General features: G+C 34.0%; 5 protein-coding genes and 1 non-coding gene across 7 annotated transcripts; 3 read left to right on the top strand and 3 right to left on the bottom strand.

Annotated features, from left to right (window-relative positions):
- Positions 1–205: 205 nt before the first annotated feature.
- Positions 206–1,102, top strand: LOC107638544 (peptide methionine sulfoxide reductase B5). Its single transcript, XM_016341871.3, has 3 exons — positions 206–434; positions 639–795; positions 882–1,102. The coding sequence occupies exons 1-3, from the start codon at positions 334–336 to the stop codon at positions 1,038–1,040; spliced, it is 417 nt and encodes a 138-aa protein (XP_016197357.1). The 5' UTR covers positions 206–333; the 3' UTR covers positions 1,041–1,102.
- Positions 1,103–2,297: 1,195 nt separating this feature from the next.
- Positions 2,298–3,472, bottom strand: LOC107638543 (Cox19-like CHCH family protein). Its single transcript, XM_016341869.3, has 4 exons — positions 3,110–3,472; positions 2,869–3,021; positions 2,715–2,760; positions 2,298–2,531 (listed from the first exon to the last, which is right to left on the bottom strand). The coding sequence occupies exons 1-4, from the start codon at positions 3,131–3,133 to the stop codon at positions 2,476–2,478; spliced, it is 279 nt and encodes a 92-aa protein (XP_016197355.1). The 5' UTR covers positions 3,134–3,472; the 3' UTR covers positions 2,298–2,475.
- LOC148566529 (U6 spliceosomal RNA) lies at positions 3,098–3,200 on the bottom strand. The gene has a single exon (XR_015882842.1). It is a non-coding gene; the product is annotated as a U6 spliceosomal RNA (small nuclear RNA).
- A 1,514-nt stretch (positions 3,473–4,986) lies between the features above and the next one.
- Positions 4,987–8,872, top strand: LOC107638542 (putative E3 ubiquitin-protein ligase RF298). Of its 2 annotated transcripts, XM_016341867.3 has the most exons (4): positions 4,987–5,070; positions 5,425–5,454; positions 5,676–7,725; positions 8,127–8,872. In XM_016341867.3, the coding sequence occupies exons 3-4, from the start codon at positions 5,680–5,682 to the stop codon at positions 8,667–8,669; spliced, it is 2,589 nt and encodes an 862-aa protein (XP_016197353.1). In that variant the 5' UTR covers positions 4,987–5,070; positions 5,425–5,454; positions 5,676–5,679; the 3' UTR covers positions 8,670–8,872. The 2 variants fall into 2 exon arrangements, with proteins under 2 accessions (XP_016197353.1, XP_016197354.1); XM_016341868.3 differs by lacking the exon at positions 5,425–5,454 and having other exon boundaries at positions 4,992–5,070.
- A 1,686-nt stretch (positions 8,873–10,558) lies between these two features.
- LOC107638541 (DNAse I-like superfamily protein) lies at positions 10,559–12,711 on the top strand. Its single transcript, XM_016341866.3, has 4 exons — positions 10,559–11,636; positions 11,726–11,933; positions 12,032–12,161; positions 12,238–12,711. The coding sequence occupies exons 1-4, from the start codon at positions 10,873–10,875 to the stop codon at positions 12,525–12,527; spliced, it is 1,392 nt and encodes a 463-aa protein (XP_016197352.1). The 5' UTR covers positions 10,559–10,872; the 3' UTR covers positions 12,528–12,711.
- Positions 12,712–14,904: 2,193 nt separating this feature from the next.
- LOC107638540 (protein DMP2) lies at positions 14,905–15,880 on the bottom strand. The gene has a single exon (XM_016341865.3). It carries the CDS (start codon positions 15,721–15,723, stop codon positions 15,157–15,159), a length of 567 nt encoding a protein of 188 aa, XP_016197351.1. The 5' UTR covers positions 15,724–15,880; the 3' UTR covers positions 14,905–15,156.
- Between the last annotated feature and the right edge of the window lie 320 nt (positions 15,881–16,200).

Raw genomic sequence — 16,200 nt, 5'->3', positions numbered from 1 at the left:
TTGAGGTATTATTGGGCTGATCTGCAGGAAGCTAATTACGGGTGTTACCCATCGGTGACACAAGCTTTGAGAAAGCAACTATATTAATATGCCACGTGTCCTGCCTTCGTCAACGCCCCCAGTTTCTGCCATGCCCCAATTTTCCGTCCAAGTTCATTTTTTTTACCCGGGAAAATCCCAGTGAAGTCAAAGTTTATCAAGTGATTGCCCTAATTTCCCAGATTATTTATCCAAATGGGGTTCCATCATTATTATTATTATAAATAATAAACGGCTTGCGTGCAATTTCAGCGTGAGAAAGCAGAAAGCTTTTTGAGGAAGAGTGAATATTGAATGGCAGGGTCAACAGGGTTTCAGGTTCAGAAATCAGAGGAGGAATGGAGGGCCATTCTCTCCCCTGAGCAGTTCAGGATCCTACGCCAGAAAGGAACTGAGTATGAATTCAATTCCCCAACCTTTTCTGTTCTCATTGTTTTGAGTTATTTTAGTGCCATTTCTTAAAATCATTGGTAGCTTTTAGCAAATATATATATGGGTTTAAACACAATCTAAGAAGTTCCTTTTAAGACATGAAATTGGTTATGAAGTGAGTTGAGTTGAGATTTAAGAATATGTGACTGCAATGGGAACTTGTGCAGATTGAAGGGTACTGGAGAATATAACAAGTTCTATGAAGAAGGGATCTACAACTGTGCTGGGTGTGCAACTCCTCTTTACAAGTCTTCCACTAAATTTGACTCTGGTTGTGGTTGGCCTGCTTTCTTTGAGGGTTTACCTGGTGCCATCAATCGCTCAGTGAGTTCTTTTTCTTGTTCAATATTTGGATATTCATCTCTCTCTTTTTTTCCTTTGCCAACATTGATTGAATAAACCACTTTCAGCCGGACCCAGATGGGAGGAGGACTGAGATAACTTGTGCAGCATGTGGTGGCCATTTGGGTCATGTTTTCAAAGGAGAGGGGTTCAAGACACCCACTGATGAACGCCATTGTGTTAATAGTGTTTCCGTTAAGTTTATTCCATCTAATTCTACTGCTTAACCATTATGGCCTGTGTTGAAAATTGAGGCACTAATAAAATCCCTTTCTCTTTCTTTGCAAAATCTATTTATATCCCTTTCTGTTTGTAGCATAAATATGGATTTCTGCAAGACACTGCCATATGATCCAAATAAATTAAGAATGGGTTTCGCCAATAAAATCATTTTAGAATAAACTGCAAAGAAAGGATAGTCTATCAATTTCCTTTGTTTGGTGGTGTGCCAATGCAATAGTTTGTTTTTTTTTTTGAATCAAAATAAGCTCAACACACTAATGTGGAGCAAACGAAAGAAACCATAAACAATTCATAAAAGCCATAAACCCCCCCTAGCTTCCGGCAACGCCATCAACCACCAAACAAATCACTCTCGGTCCATTCGTTGTAGCTCAGAACCGTCTTCCTTATAACAATCTCCACACTTGTTTCCTGATTATTAAAAATCCTAGCATTGCGTTGCACCCAAATGTTCCAAATAACTGCAAAGAACCCCGGCAACCATTTCTTCTGATCTTGTTTCCGCTTATACCTACCGGTCCACCGCTCAAATAATTCCCTTATGGTACCAGGAATAGGCCACACCTCCCCAATCGACCTCAACCAATGCAATAGTTTGTTTTCTTGGTGTGGGACAGGACTTGATTGAAAGACAATGTTTTTTAATCATCTTAACCTTGCACCCACCCCATATTGATGCCTATTCCATTACTTTAAGATCTTATTGTATAATGTTTATGTGGCCTTCAACTTTGACACCTACACCTAAACTACTTTATTTGACCTCTGATCTTGTATGGTGTCTTATAAACACTCCACTTTCAGATGCAAATTTATGATGAATACAAAATATCAACACGGTTCCCTTGTGTTTGGCCCCTCAACAATTTCTTCAAAACATAGTTACAATTATATCAAATCACCTAAGAACAGCAGAGCAACCAGAATAAAAGCATAATCCTAAGCACTAAATCTAAATCAATAATGCCAAAATGGTTTCTTCTAAATAATCTTTCTGTTATCTTCAAATTAGAATCAACCTTTATAAAGGGATATCATATGGAGTCCCATTTCCACAATTTCTTCAAAGCATAGTTACAATTTTATCAAATCACCTAAGAACAGCAGAGCAACCAGAATAAAAGCATAATCCTAAGCACTAAATCTAAATCAATAATGCCAAAATGGTTTCTTCTTAATGATCTTTCTGTTATCTTCAAATTAGAATCAACCTTTATAAAGGGATATCATATGGAGTGCCATTTCCACAAGTTCAATCTCAACCAGTTTCAATTGAAATATTGAATCATTCGTACAAACAAATTCAATTCTTTTCCCGTGTGCACCAGTGTCTATACAACATCAAAGTGGTGCCATGAAGAGTAGAAAAAGGAAGTACATTACATGAATGACCTTCATTATTGCCAGCTCAAAATTCTCTTACTTGCCTTTGTTTATCTTCTTCTTCTCAAAACATTCCTTCAGAGCTTGAACTTCTGTATGTCAAAAACTCAACAATTTACTTACAAGCATTGATTTGCAATAAAGAGCTTCTAAAGAAAACAAAATTAAGTAACATTCAACAGAATAACAATGATCTTCGTTTTTGGAAAAAAAAAAAAGAGCCTCGTGAAAAAGAATCAAATCATCGAGAAGTGATTGAAATTGAAGAAACATACCTGGTTGGCATTCTTTCCAATTCCTGTTTGTTCGAACAACGCAATCCTGAAATATAATAGACAAAAAACAAGTCGAACGAGTGCGATGGATTCCAATTCGAAGATTGAAGGGTTTAGGGTTTAAGGAAGCTGAGAGTAACACAAGAATTTTCACCTGCATTAAAAGGTAGAGAGCAGAACACTCGTCGAGCTGCTTAACGTTCTCATCGTCGTCGTCGGCGTCACTTTTGTGAAGCGGAGGCGCCGCCGCAGCCACCGGTTTCGCTCCGCTCGGGTTTAACTGTTGGTGATCCATTCGCGTTTGAAGCTGCAAAAATAAATTAACCCTAATTACTTAATTTCCAAATCCGCATGAGAATGGCTTTGCAAGGGAGGGGAGGGAAAAAAATTTGGACCATTTCTCGATTTGTGCGTGTCATCCTTGCGCAGGGGCCATGCTAATCTTCTCTGTATCGTTCCAATTTTATCGGATGTCCCCGAAGGGACGAGCCTTTGTTGCTCCCTTTGATATATATTCTGTCAAAGTAATGAAACACTAAACGATGTGCGACTTTACCGAGTAAAGTGAGAAAGAGAAACTGAACATGAAAATGAAGCATGATTAACATCTCCATCGCAGTTTGCATGAGCTCATAAGTCATAATTCAGTTCTTTAACTCAGTTCAGAGAGGGAGCTGGGACTAAATAGTAAACAATTTTTGTATTTAGTAAATAATTTTTGCATTTTATCCTAAGAAAAAGCTAAGAAATGCAAGCCTAATATAGGGAGCTTTGAGAATCTACTAATATATGCTTTGAAGAGTCAATAACTAATTGGGAATTGACTATACTGGCATATTTCTCAAATTTGCATGACAGAGTAGTGATAGTACATATGTGTCAATCATTTGATATTTTTATAATTTTATTTTGTTTTTTTTCTTTTAATTTAAATGTGAGACTGAATCTAAGACTTTTAGATGAAGATGAAAAGACCATATTATTTGAGCTATAATCTCGTTGGTTAAATTTATTTTGTTCTTGGTCTTTTTTTAATGTTCTTATAATCATGTCGTTAAAATATTTAACAATTTATGAAATTTTAAGGTTTAGATAAAATTTTATTCTTTTATTTTGATTCAATAAAATCTATAAGATTTTTATTTCAATTTCGCTCTTTAATGCTTTAAATGCTGGTGTGATCTTAAAATTCTTTGAGAACAAACTAACACTATTTTCGATAAGTAATAAAATCAACAGTTTTTAAATTTTATTTGACCACAGTTAAATGAAAAACAAAACCTTTAAAGAAATTAAAAAATAATATTTATAAAAAAAAATTTATCTTAGCAAAATTGCAATTATATCTGAGAGCTAAAATTACATTTAAAATCTATTTATGATATTGATATAAAATTATAAAGTATCGTGCTATAACTTAATTATTATAAAAAAAAAATATACATTCAACCACCGTTTCAATAAAAATAAGAGTAAATAATAAATAATAGGGGTGTTCAAGTCCAAACCGATCTCAATTAAACCATTCATTCAATTCAATCCAAATCGAAAATCGATTAAAACGACGTTAATTCGAATTTGATTGGATTCTATTTTTTACAAACCGCTCCAAACTGCACAATATTCTATAATATTATTATTTTATTATTATATTTACAATTATACTTATAACATGTTTAATTTTTTATAAATTTTTATATTATTCATGTATTATTATTATTTAATAAATATTTATGTTCAAAATATTATTTATTTATTTATTTTAACTAATCTATAATTTTATTTTTATTGTTATGTTATCGTTAGCTTTTTAAGATATTATTGAGACTTGTTATCTCATTGTTGATTATTTAAAATTTGATGTTAAGACTTGTTATATGTATTTAATTTTTTTAATTTATAAACCGCAAATCCAATTCAATCCAAACCGCTTGAGATTGGATCGGATCGGATCGAATTTTTTTTAAAGCATCCAATTCAAACCGTACCGCAAGTAAAATTAATGTTCGAATTGAATGAGTTTTTGACTCAAAACCGATCTAAACCGCACCGCAAACACTCCTAATAAATAAGTTCAAATTTTTTATTTCGAAAATAAATAAATTTTTTAATACGTGACACATTTAAATTTTTTTAAAAGATTAATTTATTTTTATATTTTTAATTAATCTAAATTTATGTATTTTCGAATTAAAAAATATTAACCACCTATTTATCTTTTTCTCAAAAAATAAAGCAGAAAAAATATATTTTTATATATAAAAAATACAAAGGATTGTTTTTCCATTCTGATTCTCCAATGTTCGAAGATTGATCTTACTTACCTTGGTTGTTGGAAAGACTTGCTTTGTATTAGGTATGTCTCTCGATCATCGAATTCTAATCCTTGATATGCTTCTTCCCCAGTTCCCACATGTATTGGGATCCTTCTGAGTAATATCAGTGACCATATTCGATACTAGTATTTTTGGAACACTTCTTCTTCAATTTCTTTTATCGTTTTTCTGATCACTGCTTGAATCTCAAGTATTGCTACGCGACTCAATTTATCTGGGTACTTCAAATTTTCGACCTTTTTCAACTGGGGATGCTTAGTTTAACTCTGAGATTGATGAATCAATGTTTCTGAGAAGTGCCTTTTTATTAATTTACTATAAATTAATAATATACATATGAATTCACGTTTTTTTTATCTATCTTAATGTTTCAGGAAGTTACACTTACACATCACAGGTTGCAGGTAGTAATTTTTTCTGTTATTGAATACATGCAATGCATTATAATCCTCTTGTTTTCGTTTTAACTTCTAACTATGAATTGCTGCAAAGCGTTATAATCCAATGTTGTGAACTTAGTAACTTACTACTCTGAATTTTCCTTGTCAATCTTAATTTTTGCATTAAATTTTGAGTGTAACTTTTTGTTAATGTTCAGTTTTTGGTTCCTTTGATTGGTTTGCAGCTAAATGGCATCATTGGTTGCCAGTCAAATGTCTCCTTCGGTTTCTGTCAAAGAGAAGGGAAGTAGGAATAAGAGAAAGTTCAGAACTGATCCACCTTTAGGGGAACCAAATAACATTGTTCCTTCGCCTCAACATGAAAGCATTAGTTATGAATTCTCTGCCGAAAAATTCGAAACAACAGCAGGTCATGAGGAATCCTCAGTTTTTGACCCGTGCAGTGTTAATCAAGATCATTCTAATGCGTTGAAGCTTGAACTTGGATTGTCTAGTCCTGTGGTTTCTTCAGAGGTTGGGATTAGCCAACCCAAGGAGGAGCATGAGGTGGATGAATTGAGTGATGCTGATTGGAGTGATCTCACAGAAGTGCAATTGGAAGAACTTCTCTTGAGCAATTTGGACACCATTTTTAAGAGCGCAATAAAAAAGATTGTTGCAAGTGGCTACACCGAAGAAGTTGCTACAAAATCCATCTTAAGGTCTGGAATCTGTTATGGATGTAAAGATATTGTATCGAATATAGTTGACAATACGTTATCATTGCTAAGAAATGGACAAGAGATGGATCCTTCACAAGAGCACGGTTTTGAGGATTTAGTCCAGCTAGAGAAGTACATGTTGGCTGAATTAATTTGTGTGCTTCGGGAGGTTCGACCATTCTTTAGTACCGGGGATGCAATGTGGTGCCTGTTAATTTGTGACATGAATGTTTCACATGCTTGTGCAATGGACACCGACCCTTTAGGTAGTGATAGCATGGTTGATGGTTGTTCTTCTGTTCAACCTGAATCGCAATCAAATATAGAAGCAAAAGGTGCTGAATTGACCCTTCCAAGTCCTTGTAAATCTGCTTCCTCAACTGAGAAATCGCATGTGACTGGAGATTCTGTCGCAAACAACTCAAAGAATTCTCAAATTCTTGGTGAACTCTTGGAGAAAGAGAGCGCTGATGCTGAATGTAGTAATGTTGGAACATCTCAGTCCCCCCTATTAGAAGAAAAGTGTGGTAGTGTTAGGAATGTAAATTCCACTGGTTCCAAGAGGGATTACATTCTTCGACAGAAGTCATTCCATGTTGAAAAAAGTTGTCGGACACATGGATCTAAAGGGTCTTCAAGAGGAGGAAAGGGAAGTGGTTTGAGTAGTTTAATCTTGGAGAGAAAACTTAAATCCATTTCAGAAGCTACTGCAATAAGCTTAAAGAGTGCATCCTTAAAGATAAGTAAGGCAATGGGAGTTGATGTGACCCAAGACAATCTTAATCCTAACCCCATCACAGTGAGCTCTGATTCTACTGATACTGTTTCTTGGTCAACGGATACTTTGTCTCTAATACCTGCAGCAGATACTATACCTACAGTCACTGTCCCAACTGCATTATCTGCCACAGATACCGACCTTTCTCTTTCATTGTGCTCCCAAAGCAAGTCTTCTACAACGCCATTATGTTGCAATAATGAGACTCCTAACGATAGTTGTACAGGGATACTATTTGACAAGTCCCTGGGGCAATGGATACCGCAAGATAGAAAGGATGAGATGATTATGAAGTTGATTCCGAGGGTACAAGAGCTACAAAATCAGCTTCAAGAATGGACTGAATGGGCGAATCAGAAGGTTATGCAGGCTGCTCGTCGGCTGAGTAAGGACAAGGCTGAGCTCAAGACACTAAGGCAAGAGAAAGACGAAGTTGAACTTCTAAAAAAAGAGAAGCAAACTCTTGAGGAAAACACCATGAAGAAGCTTTCTGAGATGGAAAATGCCTTGCGCAAAGCAAGCAGGCAGGTAGAACGAGCTAATGCTGCTGTCCGGAAGCTTGAGGTGGAGAATGCTATGCTGAGGCGAGAGATGGAGGCTGCTAAGTTACGTGCGGCAGAATCGGCCACAAGCTGTCAAGAGATCTCAAGGAGGGAAAAGAAGACTCAAATAAAGTTTCAGTCACGGGAGAAGCAGAAATCTTTATTTCAGGAAGAGCTAACGACGGTAAAGCGCAAATTAGCCCAACTACAGCAGGTTTTGGAGCAAGCTAAAGTACAACAAGAGCAAGCTGAGGTATATACTATTTCGAAATTGTTGTTACTGAGTTGCTTAAGGAGGTAGAAATGGTTTGACACACACTGAATGTTAGTTATCAAGGTTTGATGTGGCAATGAAATTTGATGACCTTGAATCTAAAGAAATGCATAGCCTCCACCATGGTATGAATGTTCATATGATGAACTGTGATAGCAGAGAAAAAGACTTACAATAACTCCTGATGAATCATTTTCTGCCCCTTGCATCTTTCTTGTTTCATTTAAATTTTGAGGGTTCCATTTCAATACTCTCTCTGCCCTTTTCATAAGAACATTGATACTATAACTGATGTTAAAATGAATTGAATTGTGAGAGTACTTTTGCACTACTTGCATTGTTACTTGGCTGCTTCTCATTATAATGGAAAAATACCACAGGCTAGATGGGAGCAGGCAGCAAAGGCAAAAGATGAACTTCTCATGCAGGCAAGTTCTATAAGAAAGGAAAGAGAGCAAATTGAAGAGTCCACAAAATCCAAGGAAGAGATGATCAAATCAAAAGCAGAAATAGATTTGCAAAGGAACAGTGATGATATCCAAAAGCTCGAAAAAGAAATCGCGCAAATGAGGCTAAAGACTGACTCTTTCAAAATTGCTGCACTGAGAAAGGGAATCGATGGAAGCCACAACGGCGGCTATACAGACATGGAAAACAGCACTTATATGGAAGAATCAAAGAGTTCTTGTATCTCAGAACTGGTTACTAGTTTAAGTGACTACTCCTTGATGGTTGGTGTGAAACGAGAGAGGGAATGTGTGATGTGCCTTTCCGAGGAGATGTCGGTCGTGTTCCTCCCCTGTGCTCATCAGGTGGTTTGCACTACATGCAATGAACTGCATGAGAAACAGGGTATGCAAGATTGCCCTTCTTGCCGGAGTCCCATTCACCGGCGAATTTCTGTTCGTTATGCTCATACTTAATTTATTTGCTTAAGTGGGTTGAGAGTTTTAAATAATGTCAGTGAGACTCACTTGCATAGAATAATGCATTTGAATCATGCAGATTTGTTTGATGTATACATTAATTTGTTTTTATTGTCAATGTTGATTCATAGAGGTAAGTAACACTCTTGTAATATTTTCCAAGCCATAATTTTGGAATTACAGTAAGCCAAAATACACCATTTTTCTTTTTGTAAACAAAAATCACAATTTTATATTTTACACACCAGACACCACCAAACAACAGTACATATGAATTGAGACTGCAAAAGGAATTTCCATAGTTCTTCATAATTTGTTTTCAATACTGATATTATATGCTAAAAAGTACTAGACAAGAGGAACAAGAGATTAATTTTCATGGAGCTGTGAACTGGTTTTGACTAGGTAAATGAACTAAAATCCCCAACTTTTTGGAATTCTAATTGATTACCAAATCTTGGAGGTTGTTTGTGCTGTTTTGATGTTGGGGGTGGAAAGATCTTTTTCTTGTTAAGCTGGTTATGCTTTTGAAAACCAACTAGGTTAGTTTTCAAAGTAGTTACAATGATATAACCAAAGAAGAGTCTTATATTATAGTTAGGAGAGAGAATTTACTTGAATTTATGTAAACAAAACTGAACATGAGTGATTATGATATTCCTAAAACATATATCAAGTGTATTTTAGTAACATATAACTATTTCTCATACCTCATACAAAATCCACAAAAAGTAAAAGAAAGATACCAGTACAAATTCAAACTAAAGTACTAAAGTTCTAACTACTCTAACTTATCCACTTAATTGAATAATAGTAATGTGGAGTTTCTGAATGTTGATTTTCATCAATGTAAATGAATTTCCTACCCTTAAGAATAGCCTTAGTAAGGAACCATTATTATTTATTAGGTGAAATGTATCATGAATGTTACTACTGTAACCACCATCAATGACAAGGATTTGAGGTTAAAACCTCTTTTATTTTACTGCTCTTGTACAGTTGTACTATCAAACTCATATTATATTTTTATTATTTGTGATTGTTAAAGGGCTGGCCATGGTTTCTGACACTATTTTTTCTTTGTATGCATTGCAACTTGTATATATTTTATTATATGTTATTATCAATATATCATTTGTAAAGTGTTTTATTAAGTTTTCCTGTTAAAACAGCTAATTGAATTATGATTTTGTCTAACTGTCACTCACTTTCTTTACCTATATTATTGACTTGATCTTGTTCAGTGAAAATGAATCTCAGATTCATGAACTTTCTTTGAGTTGGATAGAGTAACTAAATCCAAATAAAATATAGCACAGCACACTGCATATGCAAATTTATAAGAGACAGGCAAAGATGGTTCAACAATATGGTAAGGAATAATTTCATATATTGTAAAAAAATAAAGTTGATAGTTGAAAACTGTTAGATGATAATTTAGTCAAATATGTCAAATCATCTAACGGTTTTCAACTATCAACTTCACATGAAGACAACTGCATGTGAGTCTCAACTTTATGTTAGTAGTTGAAATATGAACACCTTTGTAAATCTTCAAAAATATTAGAAAAAGATGTATAATCTAAAGCTTTATTTGTTTAAAAAATTATAAGCGGGATCCAATGATTACATAATAACTCAGATACCATGTAAAGAAGAAAGTGTGATTTTATTCCAAGACTAAAATAGAAGAATCATTACAACTAAACTATAGCTTTCTATAGGGAGCAAGATCTCAGCTCTCAACATATTTAAATCAGAATCAATCAGGCTATGGAGTCAGAAATGACTGCAAATCACGGGATACAACACAAACACCAAGAAGAAACAATGATGATTAAGAATCCATTAGTTGACCCTACTTAAAAAGAAGTCTTATTTATTTTACTAACAATTTTATGATTGATTGTGTAATTATTAATATAACAACTGGAGTTTTGTTTGCCACTGCCAATCGTAGCAGTTGGATTTTGTTGTCTTGTGTTGAAAAAAAGGAAGCTCAACAACATGGCTGCCATTGTCAACTCTTCTGACTTTTATCCACCATATCCCTCGTGGAGTAGTTAGAAGCTAGGACCTACTTTTGTCTCCATTTATTCCAATATATTGAAGTGTGTTTAGCATGAAACCAAATACTTATGCAGATTGCAGCATTCTTTTTTAGCAATTAACTAAGGAACTAGTTTTCTTGTGTTGCAAGATGCTGAGTGTGATTCGAGGAAAACTCGGCCGGCTTTGTTCCAAGATATGGTGGACTCTATGGAAGCGTCCGAGGTCTAAAGTTGTTATCAGAAGATTCAGGAAACTGAGCTGCAAGAGTCAATCAAGAGCAGAACTTTGGAAGTGTGACAAGAAAGCTACAATACACTCAAATGGTGGTGAAGCTGGAAGGCCGATTCGTGTGGCGACATTCAATGTTGCCATGTTTTCTCTTGCTCCTGCAGTCTCAGAATTGGATCATGGACAAGGAGGATCCAACAGGAAGAATTCCAAAATGGTTGAATTTCCAAAGAGTATACTAAAGCAATCTCCATTGCATTGTGATAGCAAGATTGTTCCAAGATCAAACTTGAAGGTTTCAATTAATCTTCCTGATAATGAGATCTCATTGGCAAACAGTAGATTGCTTGCATCAATGAGGGAAAAAGAAGGGACAAGCGTTCCTGCTCGCTCCCCGGTGTGCTTTCCTTTCCTTATGAATCAGTATGAGGGAATTGACAAGTTGACAAGCAGCAGAAGCATTCTAGAAGTTCTCCGGGAGATCGACGCGGATGTGGTGGCACTGCAGGATGTGAAGGCTGAGGAAGAGAAAGGGATGAGGCCTCTCTCTGATTTGGCAGGTGCCTTGGGGATGAAGTATGTGTTTGCTGAGAGTTGGGCACCAGAATTTGGAAATGCCATCTTATCCAAATGGCCTATTAAGAGGTGCAGAGTTCAGAAGATTGCTGATGATGAAGATTTCAGGTTCTCTTTTCTTCCCTTTTAAGTTTTAACCTCATACTCCTAAATCTTCTATCATTCTTTCCTTTGTTTATTGATTTTCAATTGGTTAGGAATGTGTTGAAGGCCACAATTGATGTGCCATGGGCAGGGGAAATCAATTTCCACTCTACTCAACTTGATCATTTGGATGAGAGTTGGAGAATGAAGCAAGTTAATGCCATAATCCATTCCAATGACCCTCCTCACATCTTGGCAGGAGGTCTCAATTCTCTTTGTGGAGCTGATTACTCGTCTCAGCGATGGAATGATATTGTTAAGGTAAGCTGTTAGGCAGAGACACATGACGAAATCATTGAAATACTTGCTTTCTGTATCTAATACTTCTCCTCAAGCAAGAGCCTCTTTTTCTGATGCAGTACTATGAGAAGCTAGGAAAGCCAAGACCAAAGACAGATGTGATGAACTTGATGAACTCAAAAGACTATGTTGATTCAAAGGACTATGCAGGCGAATTCGAACCAATCGTCATCATCGCCAAAGGCCAAAGTACTACTAATCTACTCTAAGTTATGATTCTCAAAATTCTAGACAAAAAAAAAGTTGAATGGTTTTTTTGACACAGATGTGCAGGGGACATGTAAGTATGGAACAAGGGTGGATTACATTTTGGCTTCGCCTAATTCGCCATACAAATATGTTCCAGGTTCATACTCAGTGATTTCTTCAAAGGGAACTTCTGATCACCACATTGTGAAGGTGGACATTGTGAAAATGAACACTTTTGCTCACAGACAATGCAGGAAGCTAAAGAATAAGGTTGTGAGAATAAGAACACCACCTTGTTCTGCTTCTGCAACTGCTGTATGCAAATCAACACCATCATACTTGATTGAAACCAAGCCACAAATTTGATATAACATTATTCTGCTATGGGATGCTTACTATAATTTTAAATTAAAGCAGTATCTTGTAACCATATATAACCATATTTACAATTCAAACCAATACATGGCATCAGTATGAAAATATTTTCATGTAAATATGGTAGTTATATGTGTTTGATAATTTGACATGTTTAATATAAGTTGAAAATTCACGTGCAGTTAACTTGATGTGAAGTTGATAGTCAAGAATCGTTAAATGATAATTTAATCAAATCTGTTAAATCATCTAATAATTTTTAATTATCAACTTCACATGAAGACAACTGTATGTGAATCTTCACTTTAACATAATGTGTCAATATCTTAACTATTATTATCACGTAAAAGTATTTTTATATGAATAATTATTTTTAAATAAAACGTGTATATACGTTGACAAATCATTGCAAAAGGTAGTTCAAAAGAAAAGAATCATCAAGTATTTCTAAAAGGCGATGTTAATGTTTGAATTGGTGGCAATGATGCACTTATCTTTGTTGCTTCAACAATCATCCCACAAACCTAATTCTTGAAGGGACTTCTCTCTTACATGGAGAAGCTACGTAATCCAATCATGACTGCTGGTAAATTATTGAAATGAATAAAATGATGCAATAAATATTAGCACTAAAATTCAATTTAAATATACAAATTTGTAGTTATGTGTGTTATTCTATCTTAAAAGTAATATGACTATGAAGTCAATAATTAATCAACTGTTGATAGAAATCAACCAATATTAAACTTTTCTCTTATTTAAGTATGTGCGTGAAATATTGTGTCTATATATTAGGGTAGTATTTTATAGCTCTAATATGTACTTATGTAGTTTATAATTCAATTTTTAATAATTAATTTCACACTGTTTAAAAATTTGTAATCAAATTTCTATGTTATGAATTGTTTTCAATCAAATCCATGTTTAAAAATTTCTAATCAAATTCTTATACTTTACAAATAAGTTTTATTTAGATTATTTTTTTTTAAATGAATTAGCTGTTACGTCATAAATCCCCCAAAAAAAAAAAAGATCCGCACAATGTAGCAATTTAAATTAGTAACAAATTTTTTTAAAATAAAGTTAATTAGAGATATGATTGAATTTTTTTATGTATTGCGTGCAAAGACTTGATTACTAAAATTTAAAGTATAAAACATATCTAATTAAAACTTGAATAACATAGAATAATAATAGTTTAATTATTCTATTAGTTTTTATAGTTTTATTAAATTTACAATTAAATTTCTGTATTTTTTTTAATTGTATTCTTATATTACTTTTAATTTTATAATTAGATTTTTTTATGTTAAAAACGTCAAAATTAATAGAATATTTCTTCCAAAAAATATGTGGTAAAAAATTTAATGAGATTTTTAATTGTGGATACTTTTAATTTATAGATAAATATTTTGTTAATTCTAATATTTTTTATACTACGAAGAACTTAATTACAAAATTAAAAATAATGTAAGTACCCAATTAATTGTAAATTTAGTAAAAATAAAGATCTAATTATAAATTTAATAAAACTATAGGAGCAACAAAATAATTAAATCAATAATAATTAAACCACATAAATAGTTTGGTCAAGACTTATATTCAATTGTTTTTATATAAAGTTGATAATTAAAAATTATTAGATAACAATTTAGCCAAAAATATGTCAAATCATTTTAAAAAAAAATTGTGATAGTGATATGATCAATAAGAAAATGAGGCTCAGAGCAATTAGAGAAAAAGTTTCATTTCTCACGATATGCAAAAAACAGAAAAATAAAGGAAGCTACTTACAATTGCAACTACCTATTTATAACACTACCTAATTAATTCATAATTTATTTTAACTAATTTAGAGTACTAACGATGTGCTGACTCACCATAGTTAATTGTAACAAAATTCTATCTAAAAAATAATGACCAAATAATATATATATCATTAGCTATTAGTTAAAACTTGCTTAACAACTCAATTCTATGTCCATTATTTTTTCTCAAATTGTAGCTAATTACTACAAAATCTTCATTATCTTCACTTAGAACTACTTTAATTACCACATCTCTTAAGGCAATTACATCTGAGTTTTTTCAAATAATTTAGAATATTTATATCGACAAACTCGTACTAGGTACTTATTCCTTCACACCTAAATCTGTAGAAATAATGTAGTTAAGAATACTTAAGATGTCACAATTGATGTGTTATTGCAGATAGAAAGTCCCTATTTATTTGAATAGAAAAAGATAAATATTGTCTCATCGATCTTAACTAAGAGACATATGTTTAAGAAGTAGATTCGGATACTATTATTTTCTAACTCATTGTACACATTGTATAAATAGTCCATTGTCTCCCTAGCGGTATCCATACGAAAATACAAACATCTCAATCCTCTACTTTATACGATGTACATATGTATAGATTAAACAATGAATACGAATTAGATCGTCCAACATATACATACATGCAAACGACGATGAATCAACCATAACAAAGCAACCTAATACATCAATAATTAACCAATTAAAGAAATAACTCTAAAATTCGTTAACTGAAGATAAGTTTATATTTGAATAATAATTACCCTAAACATAACATAAATATCTTATTAATTATTAATTAGGCCTTGGAATTTTTATCAGTAACGTCATTAGGGTCCTCGCTGGTAGGGTACCCTATACCGTGGCGGTTATCAGGGAACATAACAAACACAGCACTCGTAACCGCTCCAATCACCGGCGGCAGAACCTGCACCAGAACCTTCTCCGACGACTCAAAGCCAGGGTAGAAACAACGCACCGTGTTGGTATCAAGCAAACCCAAGATGGCGAAAATAATCAGCGACGAAAAAGCGTGGACGAAATCACCGACCCTAAGCTTGTATTTTGACATGTCAACGGCGTCGGAGGCCGGAGAAGGCCAGAGACCTTTGGGCGTGACGAGAGCGTAGTGGCGAAGACCGTCGGAGCCGGCGTAGCTGTCGGTGAAAGAAGCAAAGACGCAGTTGAAGGCGCAGATTACGAGGAGAGTGGCGGTGAGGTACTTATTGAGCGTGGTGCAATGGCCGCTGTTAGTTACGATGGGGATCAAGAACTGGAACATGAACACCGTCCCTGTTGGCAGCAGCTTTATCAGGTTTCCAAGACTATTCAATGCCTTGGTTGACATGCTGCTGTTATTACTCATGCTTTTTCTAAGTCTGTTAGAGTCAGTTACAACTTACAACCACTTCCTTGGAGATTGTGATGATTCTGTTTCGGTGATTTATAGAACGTTATTAGGGATGAAGAGAGTGTTAATTAGTTGCTTCTACGCATAATTTGATGCTAGAGTGGAGCGTTTATGTTATCTTCCCTTGCTTCTACTCGAGGCTCTTAAATTTGAAGTTGATTTAGTTTTTAATTTAATAATTTAACAATATATTTTATCTCATACTTTTAAATAATAATACCTAATTAATAACTAAAACTAATAAATTATGATAATTTTTTAATTTTTTTCAAAAAACTATATACGTATGTACCAAACCGATTCATGCGTAGTTGACAAAACAAGAATGAGATCATAAGATATGTAGTAGGAACTAATTGTAGTATTATACAGTGATTAGCAGGTTGATCACGCTATTTCTTTCCTAGTTCAATGATGATAAACTAACTAACT

The sequence above is a fragment of the Arachis ipaensis genome, chromosome B4 (genome assembly GCF_059453495.1).
Source record: "Arachis ipaensis isolate K30076 ecotype BB chromosome B4, ASM5945349v1, whole genome shotgun sequence".
Lineage (NCBI taxonomy): Eukaryota > Viridiplantae > Streptophyta > Magnoliopsida > Fabales > Fabaceae > Arachis > Arachis ipaensis.
Note: the sequence above shows the minus strand (reverse complement) of the source record. Positions and strands in the feature narration are given on the sequence as shown.

What these genes read in the sequence shown, in the direction of transcription:
- LOC107638543 (XM_016341869.3), bottom strand. Translation starts at nt 3,133, where the DNA reads ATGACACGCACAAATCGAGAAATG. An exon ending in CACGCACAAATCGAGAAATG is followed by an intron (nt 3,022 to 3,109) that starts GTCCAAATTTTT and finishes TTATTTTTGCAG; the next exon opens with CTTCAAACGCGAATGGATCA. An exon ending in CTCTCTACCTTTTAATGCAG is followed by an intron (nt 2,761 to 2,868) that starts GTGAAAATTCTT and finishes ATTATATTTCAG; the next exon opens with GATTGCGTTGTTCGAACAAA.
- LOC107638542 (XM_016341867.3), top strand. Translation starts at nt 5,680, where the DNA reads ATGGCATCATTGGTTGCCAGTCAAATGTCTCCTTCGGTTTCTGTCAAA. An exon ending in TACAACAAGAGCAAGCTGAG is followed by an intron (nt 7,726 to 8,126) that starts GTATATACTATT and finishes AAAATACCACAG; the next exon opens with GCTAGATGGGAGCAGGCAGC.
- LOC107638540 (XM_016341865.3), bottom strand. Translation starts at nt 15,723, where the DNA reads ATGAGTAATAACAGCAGCATGTCAACCAAGGCATTGAATAGTCTTGGA.
- LOC107638541 (XM_016341866.3), top strand. Translation starts at nt 10,873, where the DNA reads ATGCTGAGTGTGATTCGAGGAAAACTCGGCCGGCTTTGTTCCAAGATA. An exon ending in GCTGATGATGAAGATTTCAG is followed by an intron (nt 11,637 to 11,725) that starts GTTCTCTTTTCT and finishes TCAATTGGTTAG; the next exon opens with GAATGTGTTGAAGGCCACAA. An exon ending in CATCATCGCCAAAGGCCAAA is followed by an intron (nt 12,162 to 12,237) that starts GTACTACTAATC and finishes TTTTTGACACAG; the next exon opens with ATGTGCAGGGGACATGTAAG.
- LOC107638544 (XM_016341871.3), top strand. Translation starts at nt 334, where the DNA reads ATGGCAGGGTCAACAGGGTTTCAGGTTCAGAAATCAGAGGAGGAATGG. An exon ending in CTACGCCAGAAAGGAACTGA is followed by an intron (nt 435 to 638) that starts GTATGAATTCAA and finishes GAACTTGTGCAG; the next exon opens with ATTGAAGGGTACTGGAGAAT. An exon ending in CTGGTGCCATCAATCGCTCA is followed by an intron (nt 796 to 881) that starts GTGAGTTCTTTT and finishes AACCACTTTCAG; the next exon opens with CCGGACCCAGATGGGAGGAG.